At 42.7% G+C, this 19,939-nt stretch overlaps 1 protein-coding gene across 1 annotated transcript; it reads left to right on the top strand.

Annotated features, from left to right (window-relative positions):
- The first annotated feature begins 2,725 nt into the window (after positions 1 to 2,725).
- Positions 2,726 to 17,404, top strand: ATMIN (ATM interactor). The gene is made up of 4 exons (XM_032389855.1): positions 2,726 to 3,055; positions 11,936 to 12,061; positions 12,845 to 13,044; positions 13,703 to 17,404. Exons 1-4 carry the CDS (start codon positions 2,726 to 2,728, stop codon positions 15,504 to 15,506), a joined length of 2,460 nt encoding a protein of 819 aa, XP_032245746.1. The 3' UTR covers positions 15,507 to 17,404.
- The last annotated feature ends 2,535 nt before the right edge of the window (positions 17,405 to 19,939 follow it).

Below are 19,939 nucleotides of genomic sequence, written 5' to 3'. Positions count from 1 at the left end.
AAATAGCAGGTACTTTCTTAATAACATTTCAAAATATAGTCCCTATTTTGTTCCACACAGGATTTGGGATATAAAAACGTATATTACAATGATGATGAAAAAAAGGTGAGGCACTCTGGGCAAATAGGAAAGCAAACAAAAAGCAAGAAGGACAGAATAAAGCCAGAGATAAAATAGCCATGTAACAACATACAGGTGCCTCCAGCTGCTAGAAGGTTGAACAATTAGAATGAAGTCAGCCAGTGGTCAAAGCAGAGACGAAGACACCAATTTGTGAATGAAGATATCTAAAAACTGGTACATTGGTTACTTTTGATGAAAATCAAAAAAAAGGCTTAATATACAGATATGTAAATACCATCAGAGAAGCAGGGCTGAACAATGCTTTACAATGTAATGGTAATGTCTACAGATTACAGATACGTGAAATCTATGTTTTTAGATGTAATTAGCAAATGGCATAGACACTTCCATTATCTCACAGTGAGGCCCTGAGTCTGCAGGGGCTCAATAATGCTAATTTCCTTGAAGACATAGACGTGGTATCAAGCATCTGTCCCTCTGTGCGCACATGTGGTAGGCACTTTTGCTCGGTGCCTGAGTGCCTCTGTTAGGTCTGCACAGAGGCCCTGCAGGTTCCCAGATGGATTCTAACAGGCTCACAGCCCTCCTGGGTGCTTGGCAGTGATGTGCAATCGGAGCCTGAGCAAGGAAGACACTAATCATATTATCCAGCCTATAGTGGAATCACTTGAGGCTGTACCCTATGGCCCTCCCAGACAGAGGCACCTACTTAAGGAAATGAGAGTACATGGAACTCTATCTCTTTTGTACTTGATGTTCAGTCGGCCCTCAGTTCTTCTTTAGGAGGAATTATTCTTTAAATAGGTATAATTTGGTGTATTCCATGGAGGAGGTGAGTTCAATTTCTTCCTATGTCACTGTCTTGCACTGGAACTTCTATTACGTACTTGATGATCCAGAGACATACTGCATTCAGATGCAGTCTTGGGAACAGATGGATCAATAAGTGCAGACCCAAGGACCTCTACGGCCAAAGGAATTTATTGTACATTAGGTAGGGTCTCCAAAAATGAATAGCTAACATTATGGAGTACCTACTATGTCGGTGCTAAGTATTTTATGTGCATTATCGTATTTTCACAACAATCCTATAACACAGGCAGCATTACTAGTCTAATTCTACTCCAGTGAATACCAAAGCTTAGGCTTACGCTAGTAGGTGGCTGAGCCCACATTGACCCCAGGCAGTCAGATTCCAGAGCCTGTACTCTTACCGTACCAAAAGAAACAATAGCCTGTAGATGCTATCCCCCACACACATAGTTGTAGGGTTTGTTCATTTGTCCCACAGTACTTTTAAAATCAGAATTAGCTTCTGTGATGGGCAGAATAATGCCCCCTACTCAAAGATGTCCACATCCTAACCCCTGGAATCTGTAAATACATGACCTTACAAGGCAAAGGGACTTTGCAAAGGGGAGATTATTCTGGACTTCCTGAATGGAGCCACTGTAATCACAATGATCTTCAAAAGTGGAACAGGGAAAAAAAAAAAAAAAGTGGAACAGGAATAGGAGAGAGCAGAGGGAGAAGAAATCCGTGATGGGATGGAGACTCAACTCACCATTACTGACTTTGAGAAACTGGAAAAGGCAAGTAAGCAAGATTCTTCTATAGAGCCTCCAGAAGAAATGCAGCCCTGCCCACACTTTTATCTTAGCCTAGTACTTGTGTCAGACCTCTGACACAATCTGTGTTGTTTTAAGCCAAGATTGCGGTTACTTGTAACTGCAGCAATAGAAAACTAGTACAGCTGCTGATATATAAGTTGGAAGTTTTCACATAAAAACCTTGAAAAATAAATCTAACGATACCACAGATGAGTAGCAGCTGCCCCCCTTTAAACAAAGGATAGATTTTCCATTTCACTACAGTCCTCACTTCTCCCTTTTGTCTACACCTGGCCTCCTCTCCTCATTTACTTGGTCTAGCTAGTCCTTCTAAGTACTTAGGTTTTGGAACCCTGCCCTGAGTCATACTGTCCCCTAAATAGTAATCGGATTTCAGCAGTTAAGAGACAGGCAAAAACAAGGCAAAACAAAAAAGATACAGGCAAGTAAATCCAGCCTCCCTTAAAATGATTAACACAATCATAGCAACTCATTCATTTGTACAATGCGACCTAGGGTAGTTTCTTCTCTGCAAAATGAGGGAAAACTTATAGTATGTACCCGCTACACTTGTTTTGAGGACAAAATGAGATAGGAAATGAAAAGTGCTTTCCCCAATGTCTAGCACTTGGTAAGCCCTCAATAAACAATAGATGTAATTAACATACTATTGCCTCTCCTGCCATTGAATATTTGGGTTGTTTCTAATCTTTGGGGAAATAAAGTTCCTGAACGTACTGCTTTTTGTTCTATCCAATTATTGCCCAAGGTTAAGTTTTGTGGGAAGATGAAGAATGCATTAGTGGGACCAATACCTTCGACCTGTCCGCAAGAACCCGTTAAGTTTTGTAACCCTCCTGCCTCACCCGGCGGCGGCTTCCAGCAGACGCTTCTTCTATGGCCGGCAGGGGGCGCCGCGGCCGTCCCGGCCCCGCCGGATGCTAATGAGCCTGGAGGCCCCGCCCCCTGCCGGAAGTGGCTGCGGCGGGAGGCGGGGCCCGCTCGCTCGGTCCTTCTGCCGTGCGGGAGCCATGGCGGCCTCTGAGGCGGCGGCGGCGGGGTCCGCGGCTCTGGCTTCGGGCGCCCCGACCGTCCCGACGGCCGCGAGGGGAGCCGCCGCCGCCGCCTCGGGCCCGTGGGGGCCCCCCGGACGGCTGAGGGGCAGCCGGCCGCGGCCCGCGGCGGCGAGGCAGCAGCCCGCGGGTCCGGCGCCTCCGGCCCGGGAGCTGATCCAGCCGTCGGTGAGCGAGCTGTCCCGGGCCGTGCGGACCAACATCCTGTGCACCGTGCGCGGCTGCGGCAAAATCCTGCCCAACAGCCCGGCGCTCAACATGCACCTGGTCAAGAGCCACCGCCTGCAGGTGAGCCCGCCGCGGAACGGCGCCTCCCCGGGCCTGGCGCTGGGGGGCTCGGGCGCGGGCTGGGGCGTGCGGGGCGGCGCGGCCGGGATTGCGCCGTGTGTGTGCAGCCTCGCCGGCCGGCGTCCAACCACAAAACGGGCCAAACCGGCCAGGAGTCCCGGCGGGGCAGAGCGGGAGCTAGCACGCAGGAACGCGCAGTAGGAAAACACTGTGTCATGCCACTCGCTGTCGGGCTCGGACGAGCCAGGACCGCTGGCCTCTGGCTGCGCGGCCCGGGCATTCGACACACGGACCTTGGTAGTTCCAGCAACTTGGTGAGGTCCGTCTCGTCCGCCTCCTCACGCTGCTGATGAGAAGCCGGTTGCGCAGCCGGACTAGAGCTGGGATTCAAACCTGGTCTAAAGCCCGAGTGCTTTCCACCACACCCACAATACCTCCTTGAGGCCTTTAGGTTCTGCCCGGTTTTTAAAGGGGAGCCGCAGATTTGCCCCGAAGCACCTTCAGTCACACGTTTTCACAGTATTGATAGACTCGGGTTTGCTCAGGAATGAGACGTAAGGGAAATTTCTCCAGGTCTTCTTTTAAAAGGCATCCCGTATGTTAACATGACGGTAGTGTGAACATCCCTTCCGCCCTCTGTAAAATGGGGCAGTGATTTTTAACCTTTAGTGCACATCTGTGGAAAGCTCACTGAAAATCCAGATGTCCGGCCCCACCCTAGACCTGTTAAGTTACAATTTCCCAGTCGTTACAATAGGAAGTTTCCTTCCACTTCTTACTCACTTCTCCCTGTGTCAACAGTGACATAATTCCGAAGCACGATACTCAGAGCAGTTTTGTGAATGTAGCTTTTGATGGTCTGAATGGATTCAGGAATGAGTTTGAAATGCCTAGCGTGTTGCATGTTCTGTCTGCCCTTCAGGTAAATCCTCCTTGGAGACTTCCTTAGATTCAGGCTTCTGATAAGAATTTAATTTGCCAGGAGGCTCGAGGTTATAGTAGGACAGACATGTTGCCCAGGATGGGAATCCCCCTCCCGCACCAGCTGAACAGATGCAGCATCGTTCCCCTGGGAAGATGAGGGAGTCCAGTCAGGAATGTGCTGAGGAGGGCCCTGCAGGTGGGGCTGCAGTTTTCCTCAGAACAGACTCCGTTTCTTCCAGGACCCAAGTGCGGTAACTCTTCAGTGGTCTTTGGGAATGAATGGTCTTCGATCTTGTGTTTCCTCTCTCATACATAATTTTAACGAAATCCTTCCTTTTCTTTATATTTTAATTTCAGTGGGTGAACTACATGGTTTGTAGGAATTCTACGTCCGTTGGTTCTCTCAACTTGTATACAACGGCCATCACCCACTTTTAGTATCATGTCCTCCCTGAGAAACAACCAGGACACTCTACATCTCTGAGCACAAGAGAAGCTGCCAGTCTGACCAGGACTGTATTGGCCCAGAGATCACTCTAACAAGCGCTTTGTAACAGTTTTATTGTCCTTTTCTCTGGAATTGCTATCTGGAGCGCTCTCGCTCTCAAGACTTTGTGAAGCACCTGTTAAGCACAAAGATACCGTTTACTCTTCAGGACTAGTGTGATAGCATATAATAGGTTTATTTCTAATTATGTTTTTTAAAATATGTTAAGTTTACGAATATCTGAAGATACCCATACGTATACAAAATATACAAACACATGCAATATACGGTGCACATACAAAATATAAAATATAACAGGCTTAAGAAGGAGGAGTAGTTGAAGCAAATACAAATTTTGATAATCAAATCTTTACTGGACTTTTCAAAGCAGCAGTATCCTCCCTTGCTTAGAACCTGTGTGAAGTCATTCTCCCATTTCTAAGCCGGTTTTCAGATACTGATCTCTTGTCTGAAGACAGCACAGTGCACTCAAGATCCCTTTCTGAACTAAAAATGCTGAAGGGAAAAGTGGGCTCTCCTGATTTTCCTTCGTAGATCACTAGGGACACCTGTTTCAGGAGGAATTAAAGAAATCTCACCCAGAACCATCATTGTTTTTGTTTTTTTTCTTGTCAAAGAGGCTCACTTTCCTGCCTTGTTCTGGCTTTCTAACCACAGCACCCAGCCACCCCTGAGCATCTGCTGTATTGGAGGAAAGGGGTTCATTTTCTTTCATGAGCATGACCTGTGTGACAAAAGAGCCGTACCAGTGTGGTGAATCTCTACTCTCCGTCTGCATTCTGAGGAGAAGGCTCTTGAGTTCAAACATTGCTCTTGACACTTGTTTTCAAAGTATTAGAAGGAGGGAAGGAGAAGGAGGAGGCCTGGGGACGAGAGCTGACTGGGAGCTCCTTGTGGTTTTGAAAGCTGTTTGGAGAGAATCCAGTATCAATCCAGTGCCTGCCTACTTTCTGCCCTGAAGGTGGTCTGAGTATAGCTGCTTGGCAGATTTGCATAATATTCAGTGGGAATTTTTCCTACTGGTTCTCTTGGTTACAGCTACTTGCAAAATTTTAGTTTCTTTCCTAGTTTTTATTTTTTCTAGGTTATGATAATCTTTTTATCCACTTCCCCATTAGTTGCTATATGGTCCTTATTTTATTCTAGACTTTCTTCACAAAGTACCCTGCCCACAAACAAATACTCCCCTCTTAATGTAAATAATTAACAAACCCTTCTAAAGGATGGTGGGTAAGAATGGGGATTGAATTGTAAGGTGTAAGGGCATGCTGCCATTTGGTTTTATGCGGGTTCTTATATTTCATCTCCTGTTAGGAAGTTGGAAATGCCCTGTCTATCCTTGCCTACAGGGGGATCCCTGGGGAAATGAAAGCTGGGGATTAAGAGAAAGGAAGAGTAGGAGTAAATGGACATTTCTCAGAGATTCTTTTATTCCTTGTTTGAAAGCAGTGAAGGGGACAGGAGGGCCCTTAAAGAACCTCTTACCCAGCAGCATTTATGTTTTTAAAACCTGGCTTAAAGGATTTTGTATTATGTTCAGTCTGGGGTTTGCTTTTAATGATTAGCAAGGAAGTTGTTTTGTTGTTGTTGTTTAAGAAAAAAAAAAAAAAGGGACGCCGGGGGGCTCAGTTAAGCGTCTGCTGTCTGCTCAGGTCATGATCCCAGGGTCCTGGGATCGAGTCCCGCATCGGGCTCCTTGCTCAACAGGGAGCCTGCTTCTCCCTCTTCTGCTCCTCTTGCTTGTGCTCTTCTCTCGCTATGTCAAATAAATAAATAAAATCTTTAAAAAAAAAAAAAAGGAAAAGAAAGGTTCCAAGTCACTCTATAGGCCATATTGTACAAAGACCTCCAATTTTAAATTTATAATGAGAAGACAACAGAGCGAGCTGATTTTCTTCTTGGATGCTTTCTGTGAAGGCAGTCAAGTGCTGGTGTAGTTATAATGCCTTTTTTTCACCCCCACTATTCTTAAAATCCTTTCCTTTTACCCTTTCTCCTTAAAGTGTGTCCTTACTCCTGCTTTTCTCTTCTGTATGTTTACTTTTTTCCATCTTTTTTTATTGTTTCCTCTCACAGATTTTTTTTTCCAAATTCTTTTACTTAAAATGTTTCGTAAATATTTTTGAAATGTGTTTTACTTTAAAATGTTTTGTATGTAACGTACCCAAAAAAGGAATGCAAAACATGAAGTATTTTTTGTGTTCTCTTTTTAGTCATGCATACAAAAGATAAAGTACGAAAAGTCTGGTGAATTTTGTTTTTGAACATATATAGAGGATGCCAGAATAGAACATGACTTTCTCACTGCGGTTCATGTGGTATTGTGCCATCCCCATTTCTTATCTCCCCCATCCTCATCTCAGCCATCCTCTTTTGAGTTTGTTGTCTCAGGACAGGAAGGCCCTGGAACTGGGATGGGGAGATGGTGATGGGGACGGTGAGGAGTTGGCCCTCAGAAAGCAGGAAAGTGAACACTCTCAGGTTGTTGCTATGCCTATAATAAAGGCCACAGGGGGATTGTTGATGTCCTTTACGGCTGTCTTTAGTGGTTCATCCTGGTGCATGATACAGTTTTGGCTTAGATGGCCACATGAACATGTTCAGTATAATGCTCCTAGTTTTTTTTTTTGAACATTTATTCTGTCCAAACATTCCCAAATACAAGAGAAGATACAAATACATTCCTCTCCTTGAAAAGGTTTGAGGGATTTTAAGTAGTTCCATTAGACAAAAGGGGTAAGTAACAGAAGAGAAAGACAATTCAAAGCTATATATATATAGTAAGGGACTTGAATGTCTCAAGGTAGAGAAATTTGGACTCGGGTAGACTTGGGGTGCCACTAAAAATGTTTGAGTGAGGTAATGGACATGATGAGAGCTACACTTTAGAAAAAGGAATCTGGCAAAGTGAATGAAAAAGAGATTGAAGTTCTAGAAATGAGTTAAGAGGTTAATGATAAAAGTCCAGAGTCAGGATGACTTGAACTAATGATGTAACAGTGAGAAAGGAAAGGTGAGAGAGGTGGTAGAAGACACATAAAGAGAAGTGAATAATTGCCAAAACTCGGAAGCTAGCAAGATGTTCACCAGTAGGTGAATGGATAGATGAACTGTGGTACCTCCAGAGAATGGCATATTACTCAGCACTAAAAAGAAATGAGCTATCAAGCCATGAAATGACATGGAGGAAATTTAGGTCAGGTGTATACTCAATCAAAGAAGCCAATCTGAAAAGTGTACATACTGTATCATTCCAACTATATGACATTCTGGAAAAGGCAAAAAAGATTAGTGGTTGCCAGGGTGAGTTTAAGGGAAAGGATGTTAGGAATAGGTGTAGCACAGAGGATTTTTAGGGCAGTGAAAATACTGTGTGATAATATAACAGTGGATATGTGCCATTACACATTTGTCAAAAGCCATAGAATGTACAACAGCAACAATGAACTCTAATAAAGACTTTTGGTTACAATGATGTGCCAGTGCGGGTTCATTGATTGTAACAAACGTACCACTCTGGTGGGGGATAATTGTTAATAGTGGAACAGGCTGTTCATGTTTGGGGAGGGAGAGATATATGAGAACTCTCGGTGCTTTCTACTTAATTTTGCCGTGAGCCTAAAACATCTCGGGAAAAAAAAAGTTCATTAACTTTTAAAAAGTGAAGTGAACAGGTATTTGAGAACATGATTGGGAGTTTAAAAAGGCATAATAAAAGGCATGCTAGGGCACCTGGGTGGCTCAGTTGGTTACGTGTCTGCCTTTGGCTCAGGTCGTGATCCCGGGGTCCTGGGATCGAGTCCCACATCTGGCTCCCTGCTCTGCGGGGATCCTGCTTCTCCCTCTGCCTCTCTCTCTCTTTCTCTCATGAATAAACAAATAAAATCTTTAAAAATAAATAAAAATTAAAAATTAAAAAAATAAATAAAAGGCATGCTAAGCAGAGTTGAGAGGGTATTAGAAGTGAGCATGAATTTTGTAGTGAACTTGTAGGAAGTTTTGTGGAACATTTGAACAGCCTGGAACATAGAAAGGGGCCATCTCCCTGGCATATCACTAAGAGGAATTTGATAATTATTAGGTGAATGAAGTGATTTCTGAGTCTTCCTTAATATTCTACCCACATTTCGTTTTCTCTTGCTGATAACACTAGATGGAAAAATAATAAGTTAACTGAAAGTATTTCATTAAAAAATGAACAAACAAACCCTAGATGAATTGGTGAATAGGATGAGTTTGGTGATAAGAGACCACGTCACTTGTCATTAAAGCTAGCAGCTGCCAGTGTTTTAACAGAAGAGCCTTTCAGTCTGACTTCCACAAGGACAGTATTTAATGTAAAGTACTGGTTTAGATTAGATCGTTGGCATAAAGTTGGTTGGCAAAAAGCAAAAGAAGAAACAAAACTCTCCACAGCAAATAAGTCAGCAATAATAACTGAGTGATTATGTGATAAGACTGTTCCAAACCCTGTACATTATTGACGAAATCCCCACAACAGCCCTGAAGTAGATCCTGTTTTGCCTACTTTATAGATAACGAAACCAAGATAGTTCACAAGAAAGTGGCAAGGTAGAGAATTCAAACTATGGCAGTCCACATTCCAGAACCCAAGGGTTTAACCACTATACGAGAGGTTCCAAAGCTAGACTGTCCTTTGGGATCATCTGGGGAGATTGAACAACCAAATATGGATCCCTAGTCCCCACCCCAAACTAATGATATCAAAATACCTGGAGTTGGAACCAGACAGAGATTTTTTTTTTTAAGTGTCTCATGTGATTTTTCACAGGCCCCAGGGTTGAAAACCACTACCCTATGCAGGACTGCCTTTCAAAAAATGCTCTACAGGGGCGCCTGGGTGGCTCAGTCGTTAAGCGTCTGCCTTCGGCTCAGGTCATGATCCCAGGGTCCTGGGATCCAGCCCCGCATTGGGCTCCCTGCTCGGCGGGGGGCCTGCTTCTCCCTCTCCCCTTCCCCCTGCTTGTGTTCCCTTTCTTGCTGTGTCTCTCTCTGTCAAATAAATAAATAAAATCTGTAAAAAAAAAAAAAACTCTACATTTAGCAGGCAATTGCTCTCTTCTTTAAACATTAAGACAATACCAAGAGGTGTACAAAATAGTTCCTGCCCTTAAGAAATTTAGTTGGAGAGACAGGAACTCTAGAAAAAAATGATAATATTTAAAATAGCTTAAGTTTTATTATCTTGGAATTCAAACAGGAAATAGATCTCTACATCTGGGTGGTGGTAAGCAGAACAAGGGAGTGTTTATTGAGAATATGATCTGGGCTGGCTTTATGCTAATCCAATACAAGATAATCCTGAGAGTTAACTATTGTATCTGTCTCAGAAATGAATAAACTGGCTCAGAGAGGTTAAGGCCATACCCCTAATTGGTGGTAGAGGTGGTGTATAGGTCTTTCAGCCCAAGTGCTTCTTCCGCCATCGCAGTCTGCCTTAAGAGAGCCAGGAGAATGTAGGACAAATTGAGCCTTCATAGACGGTGCAACTGGAAGTGGGAAGAAAGTGAGGCTAAGTAGGGTGGTGTATGAAAAGGGAACAGAAAAAGATACAGTTATAATGGGAGATTGGAGGCATAACATGCCATTAGGTGATACATATAAATAAGTTTTCAGAATGTCAAATTTGGTAGAACATGAGAAGAGGAAGGAAAATTATGTAAGAGACCACTTAAATAACCCAAATGAATATGAATATCTAAACAGTATGGTGCAGTAGGATTGTAAAAGGATAGACCAGTGTGGAAGACATGGAGGACTAATTGAATTTGATATGGAAAGATAAATTGTGCTGTGTAAAAATAAAACAAGAACAGCTTCTTTTCCCCTCTAAATGAATGGACACAGACTCAACAAGATCAACATGTTCCTCTCAAGATCCACTGGGAAGGCAAAGGGAAGGAGTCTTAGCCACATGACCATTCATTTCTCACTTCTCCAGAAACATTAATGGTAGAGAAGGAAGTGGACATGTTCCAACAGTAATGAATCCTTTCTCATCAGAACACTAGATGCTGTGGCCTGCATGAACAGGGACTTCTACTCCCCTCCACTTTGACCTCAGTCTGTACTTTCTAATTGATTACATTCTTCTTTCCAGCTTATCTCTTGACTCAGGCAAAAGACCCAGGGGGCAAAGCATCCCTTGATGCGGACCCAAAACTATTCTCTCAAGCAATAGGGACTGCCTTTACACCAGCAAGACCCCGCACAGTTAACCCCAAGACAGCGACTGACCTGACCTTTACTGCCTGCCTGCACGTACCCACCAACCTTTGTCCCACATTTTCCTTACGTAAACCTGAAAGTATTTTCAGCACTTTGGAGCTAGTCTTTGAGATGTGAGTCCACTGTCTTCCCGGTGCTGGACTCACTGAAATAAATCCCTTTCTTGTTTCCCCACCACTTGTCTCACTGCCTTTGTGTCAGCGGTGAGTGGCCAGACATGGTCTGTTTTGGGACCCCCGGAGCCAGGTGCTCTTTACCCTTGAGCCCTGGTTACATGAGTACATGTCCTGTTGTTTCCAGTGACCTGTCGAGAGGTCCATCCCCACCCCTCCACCCCCACCACCGCCACTACCTTCCTTTAGGTCCAGACAGGAATTATACTGGAGGTCATAGGTGTCTCACACCTGCAGTAAGTGAGCTCATCGAGGGCACCAAGACAGAGCACTTCAAGCTAAATTAAGTCACCAGTTATTTTAAACTCCCAGCCAAAAATTCAGTCACATACTTAATAACAAAGGATGATGAGGATTATATGAGTTAATATATATAAATGCCTGACACAGTAATAAAAGCTATATACGTACTGGTTACTATAATGATTATTAAATTTCAAACATAGCATGGTGACTCTTCAAGTTGCTGTATAAAAAGTTGTGTCAACTAGCTTCAGCTACTCTAGGGGTTTAAGGATCAGAGAAAGTCATGATGCTAGGAGGAAGGCCTAGACCATAGTCAAAGGAGGTTTTTTTTTCAGGGAGGGTGGGATGAAAGGGAAGGGAAGAATTAGGTTGGTACCAAAATCTTGAGCCTGAGAAACTGTGAGTATATCACAAACAGAGAAAGCTGGCTTTAAGGATAGAGATTTTAAGTTTAGAAGGAGGAGTTTTAAAGGAATGGATAGAAGATTTTTTAGCAACATGGGGTTTTTTTTTGTTTTGAAAAATTTTTACAGATTTATTGAGCTATAATTTAGCTCACCATAACATTTACCCATTTTAAGTGAATAATTTAATTATTTAGTAGATTCACATAGTTGTGCCACCAGCACCACAATCTAATTTTAGAACATTTTTATCTCCCTTGAAAGATCCCTTGTGCCCATCTTTAGTCATTCCTTGTTTCTGGTCCCAGCCAGTTCCATTGGGTTTTTGTTTGTTTGTTTTTTTAATAATTATTTAAAGTAATTTTTTCTTTTGCAGGATGGTATAGTAAATCCAACAATAAGAAAAGATTTGAAAACTGTACCGAAATTCTACTGTTGTCCAATTGAAGGATGCCCTAGAGGCCCTGACAGACCATTTTCTCAATTTTCTCTCGTAAAACAGGTATTTTATTTGTCTTAAGTATACTTCTCTGAGGATGAAATGCAGGTGATATAAACCTAACGTGCATTCTGTCACTCGCCAAACGTAACTGGAGAACTCTCCAAGAAAGCTGCCTGTGAGAATAGCCACCGAGGAGTCTCCCTGTTGGGGGAAGACGTGAATGGAGTGTAACCAGAGTGAAGGAGACATGGCTTGTTCTGGAGGAGGAGATGTCCAGAAGAGGGTTTAGAGAGAAAGACAAGAAGAGCGGTGCAGCAGCAAATGAGAAATGTGTACTCCAGATCTCTTGCATGACTCTGTGTGCCTCCTAGGTCAGAGGAGCAAAGCACAAAGGAAAAGTTCTCCTAAGGAAGGACAAAGCTTCTGAAGTCAGGAAGAGTTCCAGAAGTAGCTGCCTTAGGAGGAGGGAGGGGCCCAGTGAGTGGGGAAAGAGGTCACGTAGGACTGGCAGAGACCAGCAGCTGAAATACTTCCCGGAGGGTTGGCTGGAGGGGTCCTGAGAAAAGCAGGAAGGACTTTTTCCTGCCTGCGGCACTCATTTGTAAAACCTAAATGGCAGGTACTATGAATTGCTTCCAAAGAGGGTCCTCACTTTTCCCAAAGCAGCAGTGACAGGGAGAAGGGGCATGTGATAAACTGCAGTTTGCCTGCTTTTCCTTCTTTTGATGTAGACTGCTCTAGTTTGTCATGCAAAGTCATTGTTAATGCAGGTACGGGGATGGTTTTTGAAATGTTTTGAGCAGATGCGGTTTTCCACTTTCGTCCCTTCTATGTTCTTCCTAGCACTTTATGAAGATGCATGCTGAAAAGAAGCATAAGTGCAGTAAGTGCAGCAATTCCTATGGCACGGAGTGGGACTTGAAAAGGCATGCTGAGGACTGCGGCAAGACCTTCCAGTGCACGTGCGGCTGTCCCTACGCCAGCAGAACTGCGTTACAGTCCCACGTCTACCGCACTGGCCACGAGATCCCGGCAGAGCACAGGTAAAGGGGAAGAAATGGTGGCCCAGGAGTCCGTCGCTGTGGGAAGAATTTCAAATGAAACTTTTGGAAAGCCGTTAGTGCAGAGAGAAAGGAGGAATAACGGAGAAAAAACATGACGTGGAAGAGGGGAGCTTTCGGAAAAGTGAGCAGTACTAGCAAAGGATCCACATCTGTCTAACCCAGTTGTTCTTCCTTATTTCTTCCCAATTGAAAATCCCAACTTCCAGCATTTTCCATCAGAGGGATGTTAGATTGTTGAAGAGTTAAGTTTTATCATGAAACTGTACCTCATCTTAAAGGTCAAATTTATATTTGGAGTAATAGCTTCCTACTTTAGGAATGGTAAAAGTTGCATTAAATAATCTGTTCACTTCCTCGTGCTTACAGAGCTGAGTGCTAGAGTACTTAGAGGTATGCCCCCAAGAAAGATGTGCTTCCTCCTTCCCTAGTCGCATGTTCCTGCACTTCTGCCCACCATATAGTAGGCCCAGTTCTCAGAGGGGCACAGAAGGATTGATCTCTCCTCACCTGGTGGATTCTGACCTCTGCTCTAGGTGTGGGGAGCAGCATTCGTAAGTAATTGAAGAGACCGCACCAGGGTAGAAGAAAGCTGCAGCCTAAACTCGTTTTTCTCTTTTTACTCTGTCCTTGGTTTCAGGGATCCACCTAGTAAGAAAAGGAAAATGGAGAGCTGCCTGCCCAGCCAGAAGTTGTCCAGTAAGCCCACTGAGTCCTTGAGCACCCAACCAGTTCCAAGACCAGACACTCAAGAACTGGAAACTTCAGATATAAAGCTGGTCGCTTCTTTTGAAGACTCTTGCAGCTCTAATGCCGGAAAGCAGACTCTTACAACACCTCCGAGATACCCTCAGAAGTTGCTTTTACCCAAGCCCAAAGTGGCTCTGGTGAAACTTCCTGTTATGCAGTTTTCTCCCATGCCTGTCTTTGTGCCTACCGCCGACTCCTCGGCCCAGCCTGTGGTGTTGGGTGTCGATCATCAGGGTTCTGCCCCGGGCGCTGTGCACATACTGCCCTTGTCGATCGGAACCCTGATCCTCGGCCTAGATTCAGAGGCTGGCTGTCTTAAGGAAAGTCTCCCTCTTTCAAAAATTGTAAGTCCTGTTGCTATGGAGCCAGTTAGTACAGGTGTTCAAGTGAACTTGGGGAAGAGCCTGTCTAATCCTTTACAAGAACTAGGGAACACATATCAGAAGAACAGCATTTCTTCAATCAACGTACAGACGGAGCTGTCTTACGCCACGCAACCCTTCATACCTTCCACACAGTGGGCCGGGCCTGATTCTTCTGTATCGTCTTGTTCTCAGACAGATTTGACGTTTGGTTCTCAAGTCTCCCTTCCCATCAGTGTTCATACACAAACGTTTTTGCCCAGTTCTAAGGTGACCTCATCCATAGCTGCTCAGACTGATGCGTTTATAGATGCCTGTTACCAGTCAGGCGGGATCTCCAGAGAAACCCAGACCAGTGGAATGCAAGGTCTGACAGATGACCGAGTACAGATGGACCAAGCTGTTGACATTTTTGGGAGCGTCCATTCATCCTACGGTGTTTCTGCAGACAGCATTATAAGCAGCAGCTTAGTAGCGGAGACCGTCGCTCATGATTTGTTACCTCAGAACCACCCTAAGACTTTACATCAAGATCTTGAGAAATCTGCACCGATTATAAACTTCAGTGCACAGCACAGTATGCTTCCTTCACAGAACATGACAGATAACCAGACCCAAACTATAGATTTATTAAGCGATTTAGAAAACATCTTGTCAAGTAATCTGCCCAGTCAGACACTGGACAATCGTAGTCTTTTGTCTGACACAAATACTGTACCTGACCCCCAGCTCCCATCTGGCCCGACCCAGAATCCTGCAATCGATTTTGATATTGAAGAGTTTTTGTCCGCCTCAAATATCCAGACTCAAACTGAAGAGAGTGAGCTTAACACCATGACCACCGAGCCTGTCTTGGAATCATTGGACATAGAGACCCAAACGGACTTCTTCCTTGCAGACACATCTGCTCAGTCCTATAGTTGTAGGGGAAATTCTAATTTCTTAGGCCTTGAAATGTTTGACACGCAGACACAGACAGACTTAAACTTCTTTTTAGACAGTAGCCCCCACCTGCCTCTGGGAAGTATTCTGAAACACTCCAGCTTTTCCATGAGTACTGATTCATCTGACACAGAGACCCAAACTGAAGGAATCTCTGCTGCTAAAAACATACCTGCTGTAGAGAGCAAAGTTCAGTTGAACAGTACAGAAACACAGACCATGAATTCGGGCTTCGAAACCCTGGGGAGCTTGTTCTTCACCAGCAACGAAACTCAAACAGCCATGGATGACTTTCTTCTGGCAGATTTGGCCTGGAACACAATGGAATCTCAGTTCAGCTCTGTAGAAACCCAGACATGTGCGGAACTACACACGGTCTCCAACTTCTAAAAATGAAGTCTGAGCATGCGACGGCGTTTACGATTTCCTTCTGGGTTTGGAAAATGGAGAGTAGGACAACAGTGTTAACACTATTGAATGTAGTTACTGATGCATTTACTTCAATTCTTGGAGGGTCTTTGCCTTTTGTACTTGTAAACATGAAATTTGTGTATAAATGTGAGTGTATTATAAAGTGTAAGATGTTGATCTAAAAATATTGTTTCTGTGTTGCCTACATTTGCCCTGTCATAGTGAGTCTTCCCATCTTAAAAACACAAGTGTATTTCACACCTTTCAAACCCATCTAGCAATTAGCTGAAGCCAAGCTTACCAGGTACTAGGGTACAGACTTTTCAGATCTTCAAAACATTTCAGTGGAAATGTGTCTTGCTTAACTTAAATTGCACCTACAATATTTGACAGTGTTTGTTAGAAATTCCTGTTTCCTGATAGTAAATCTAAAGAAATGGGATGCCACACGTCAGATGTAAGCGCCAGCGCTTCAATGGCATGGGACTCATGCTGCCTGCGATTTCATCTGCTTTGACATCTCACTTTTTTCTGACTTGAAGACAAAGGAGAACTACAGCTGTCTTTAGCTTTTGAGACCATGTAGTCAATGCCATTCTTCCTCTACATGAACTATTGCTGATACCAACCCAAGTGTACAGTACTTTCCTCACAAGACATGTTGCTGTAAAATTACTGCTTCAAGAAGTAGCGGCAAGCACTTAGTGTAAATAGCGATCCTTCTAGTCTGAGTAACCGTACGTCATTCCAGCCGTGGAAACTCATACTGGAGTGTGCTCTGGGAACATCCCTCCTACTCTCCCCGGTAGGCGAGGGTGGTGCTCCCACAGCTGCTTCTCAAGTGTACCCATAGGCTGGATCTGAGTTTTGTCTCTCTAAATGTTAAAAAAAAAGGGGGGGGGGAGAGAAAAGGACATCCCCGCCTGCTAAATTTCAGTGTAAGTTGATAGGGCAAGTGTGCAATCAACAATTATTCTAAAGTGAATCTTCTCATCCACTTCTCATCTTTTCCTTGAATAAGGAAAGACATTGGCCTAGCAAGGATGTTATTTGTGCCTTGAGGATAGCAAGTATAGAACAGATCCACCTAAAATAAGGTATTCTGCATTTTGTTGCTTTATTTGTTTAGATGGCAATACCCGTCTTCAAAGAAAAGGAGGTGAAGACCAGTTATTTCAGTAATCAAGAACATCCATGTTTTTAGATGGGAGCATGGTCATATATGCTTTGGAGGTTTACTGTATTTAGGATTGTTGTCCAACTTTCAGTCAAGGAAAAATCGGTGCAACCAGTACGTTTTCTAAGTTTATTAAGAAAAAGTTCCTTCTGTGGCACATGCTTATGCTGCTGAAGGCAAAATCGTCAAAATAAAACCTAAGGAGTGGACTAATAGCCCCAAGTACATAGATGATGTTACTACTAATTCCTATCCCATAGAAGAATAGTTGGTAGTGAATAAATAACATATCCTGGAGAGATGAACCCAACCTGGTAGATAAGAGTTTGCTTTGGTCACAGTGGCCTATGACTATGGGTTTCAAAACAAACATAAAGCCTTAACTTAGAATTTCATTGTTTTAGAATCGTCACTGCCTTAATGTTCAAACATTGATTTCAGTTCTCCCAGTAAAGGAGAAGTGCATGTTTGTTTATGGCTTTTTTGTAAATATAAATGCAGTGATCTTTGGCTTTAAAAAAATTTGTTTCTGTGAAAATGTCTGATAATCCAGCCAATAGAGTTATTTACAGAACAGTTGAGCATGTCATAGTTCTTCATGTACAAGAACTGTTCCCTCCCAAAACCTTAGTTACCTGAATTGTCCTAAGATTATTCGTAAAAACTGAAATTCAGTGATTAAAGAGAAGTGAGAATTCTACCTTTTTTTTGTGAATTCTTTGACATACTCATAATGTGACCTATTTTGTTGCCTTGACTTTTCACAAACCCATCATCTTCTGATAGTCACAGGATGGAATGGTTGTACCTAGTTATTTTCATTACTGTTTTACCTTTGTTCATGAAACTATACTAATAATTTTCCTAGTAGAAGAAAACGAAAAGACACTCCATTACTAAATTTTCTATTTTGATGTGAAGTTTTTGATAAAAGCTATTCACCTTACAGTTTTGAGTTTTTGAAGAATTTCAAAGGCAATTACTCCAACTCATGCATTTGCCAAAGGTGACATGCATCATTTTGTAACGGGGTCCCTTTTATCTTTGTAAATAATGTAATTCTAGGTTACGAGCAAAAGTAAGAGGGTTAGAATATGAGTAGTTCTTTGCTCAGTCACTAATTTGCAAAAAGCCCAATCTGTATTTCTGATTCCTTGATATAAAGGGGAAATAAAAACAGAAAATTTCTGTAGACTTACCTGAAAGATGCTCAGTAAGGTTTGAAGCTTCTTTTGAACAGAAGAAAATGTATCCATGTCAGTCTAGTTGTGAAGTTGTTTTATTAGTAGTGGCAAATGGACAGGGTGATACTTTCAAGTGATACTTTCAAGTAATTAGAAGGTTTACCTTAATTCCAGTCCAAACCTCACCAAAACCTGCCATCTAATATTGACTCTTAAGGAGCATTTACTCCGCTTTATTTCAAGCAGTGCTCCTCACTCGGGTTGTCAGAAGGCTCTTAAAAGAGGAGGAGAAATGTGTACCTTTGGGGATTTAGGGACGAAAGCTTTGAAGTCTCAAGTATTCATGCAGTTTAATTTTCCTTACATTTCACAACAGATGTGTGTGTTCGCATCGGAAGTGCGTTTAAGTGTCGCTGATCAGATTTGGCTCTGGGAAAGAGCATGTCTGTCTTCTGGCTTCATACTCCCAACATCTAAAAAACTGTTAAATGACATGGATTTTCATCTAGTTTCTTCATCAAGATGTTGGCAAGTATAATGTTGTTACCGCCAAGAAGATAGTCAAGTAAATACGCTTGTGTTGCAGTGTTCCAATCCAGAGGGTTCTCTCAGTTGTGTCAACAGTATTGATCGACCCTGAGGTATTAGCTTACATATCAGGAGAGGTAGGCTAAAGATGAAGGGGATTCCCAGGTTGTCAGTGTTCTCAAACTAACAGCTGTGGCACTACATTTAATAACGTGTGTGTGAAAGGAGCAAATGCCCAAACCACGTGAATAAATTCAAGCATTGTCTATAACACTTAAAGAGTACCAATATTCATTCCTTTCAACAAACATCAGAAAAAAAAACTCTAAATTTTATACTGCCTTACTAATAACAAAATACACACATTTGTAACTCTTCTAAGTCCACAAAGTCAAAATACTGAAGGTTGGCATAGCAGAAACTTACTGCTGAGGCCCTGCCACAGACTTTTGGTATGTGACTGTCAAGAAAGTTAATGTTAGGGGACAGAATGCTACAAAAAAGAAACAAAATAATTGTAAAAAATATTTGAGAAAATGAAATTTTTTTGAAAAAATATATCTCCATGGTGACTTTGTTATTCTCAAAAGTAAATATGTCATTTCAATGTGAACAAAGCTTTTTGTTTTTGTCATAAAGGCATGAGCTTCTTCGCCTGATATCTGTCAGTAAGACCTTGTTCTGAGCGTGGCATCTTTTACTGCTTTTGCTTGCAGCTTTTTTACTCTTTGCTTTCTGGTGATCCATTGCTTTTTCCATATCCTTGTTTGGTTTTATGATTGCCTCTCAAACATGTTGCTGTTTAGGACTGAATTTGAAAGTCATCCCCCTCCTACTTTATCTTCTTTTTCCTGTGCTGTAACGAGAAATTTAGTGACTTCAGAAAATGTAGAGCTTGTGCTGCAATAAAAACTTGGCAGAAGTCAAATGCATCTTAATTAAGTAATCACAAAGGGTATTTAACCTTCCAATGCACCGCAATAACACCTCCCTATTTAAAGTGAGCCTTCAGAAATTAAGATTTTATAGTACATTTTTTTTAAAGATTTATTTATTTACTTTAGAGAGAGTGTGCGCTAGCGTCGGGGGAAGGACACAGAGGGAGAGGGAGACAAGCAGACTCTGCTGAGCCCTACGCAAGGTTTGATCCCGGGACCCCGAGGTCATGACCCCAAGCCGAAATCAAGAGTCAAACTGACTGAGCCACCCAGGCGCCCCTTAAAGTACACTTTTAAGAAACCATCCAAACTTAAGCCAACTATGCTTTCAGGATTATTTGTATTGGCTTATTTCAGTTCATGGGAACAATTTTTGTTTAGCTGTATTTGAGTCTAGTGCTATTAATTGCAAATTGCTGTCTATTTGTTCTTTTTTACCTTTTTGGTAAGATGTGTTCTACTTTAAAACCATTTAAATCACTGTTTTCTAACAAGATATGTGCCTAAATAGTAAGTCTTCAGATTTAATGTTCTCTAGCTACCATAAGGATCTCTCTGACTTTCCATTTTCCTGAAGTTACATGA

The sequence above is a fragment of the Phoca vitulina genome, unplaced genomic scaffold (genome assembly GCF_004348235.1).
Source record: "Phoca vitulina isolate PV1807 unplaced genomic scaffold, GSC_HSeal_1.0 scaffold56, whole genome shotgun sequence".
NCBI classification, from domain to species: Eukaryota; Metazoa; Chordata; class Mammalia; order Carnivora; family Phocidae; genus Phoca; species Phoca vitulina.
The sequence above is the reverse complement of the archived record's forward strand: the minus strand, read 5'-3'. Positions and strand labels throughout refer to the sequence as shown.

Bases quoted from the DNA above. Each gene is read 5' to 3' on its own strand.
- ATMIN (XM_032389855.1), top strand. From the start codon at position 2,726: ATGGCGGCCTCTGAGGCGGCGGCGGCGGGGTCCGCGGCTCTGGCTTCG. The intron at 12,062-12,844 runs GTATTTTATTTG...TGTTCTTCCTAG, and splicing joins AATTTTCTCTCGTAAAACAG to CACTTTATGAAGATGCATGC. The intron at 13,045-13,702 runs GTAAAGGGGAAG...CCTTGGTTTCAG, and splicing joins GAGATCCCGGCAGAGCACAG to GGATCCACCTAGTAAGAAAA.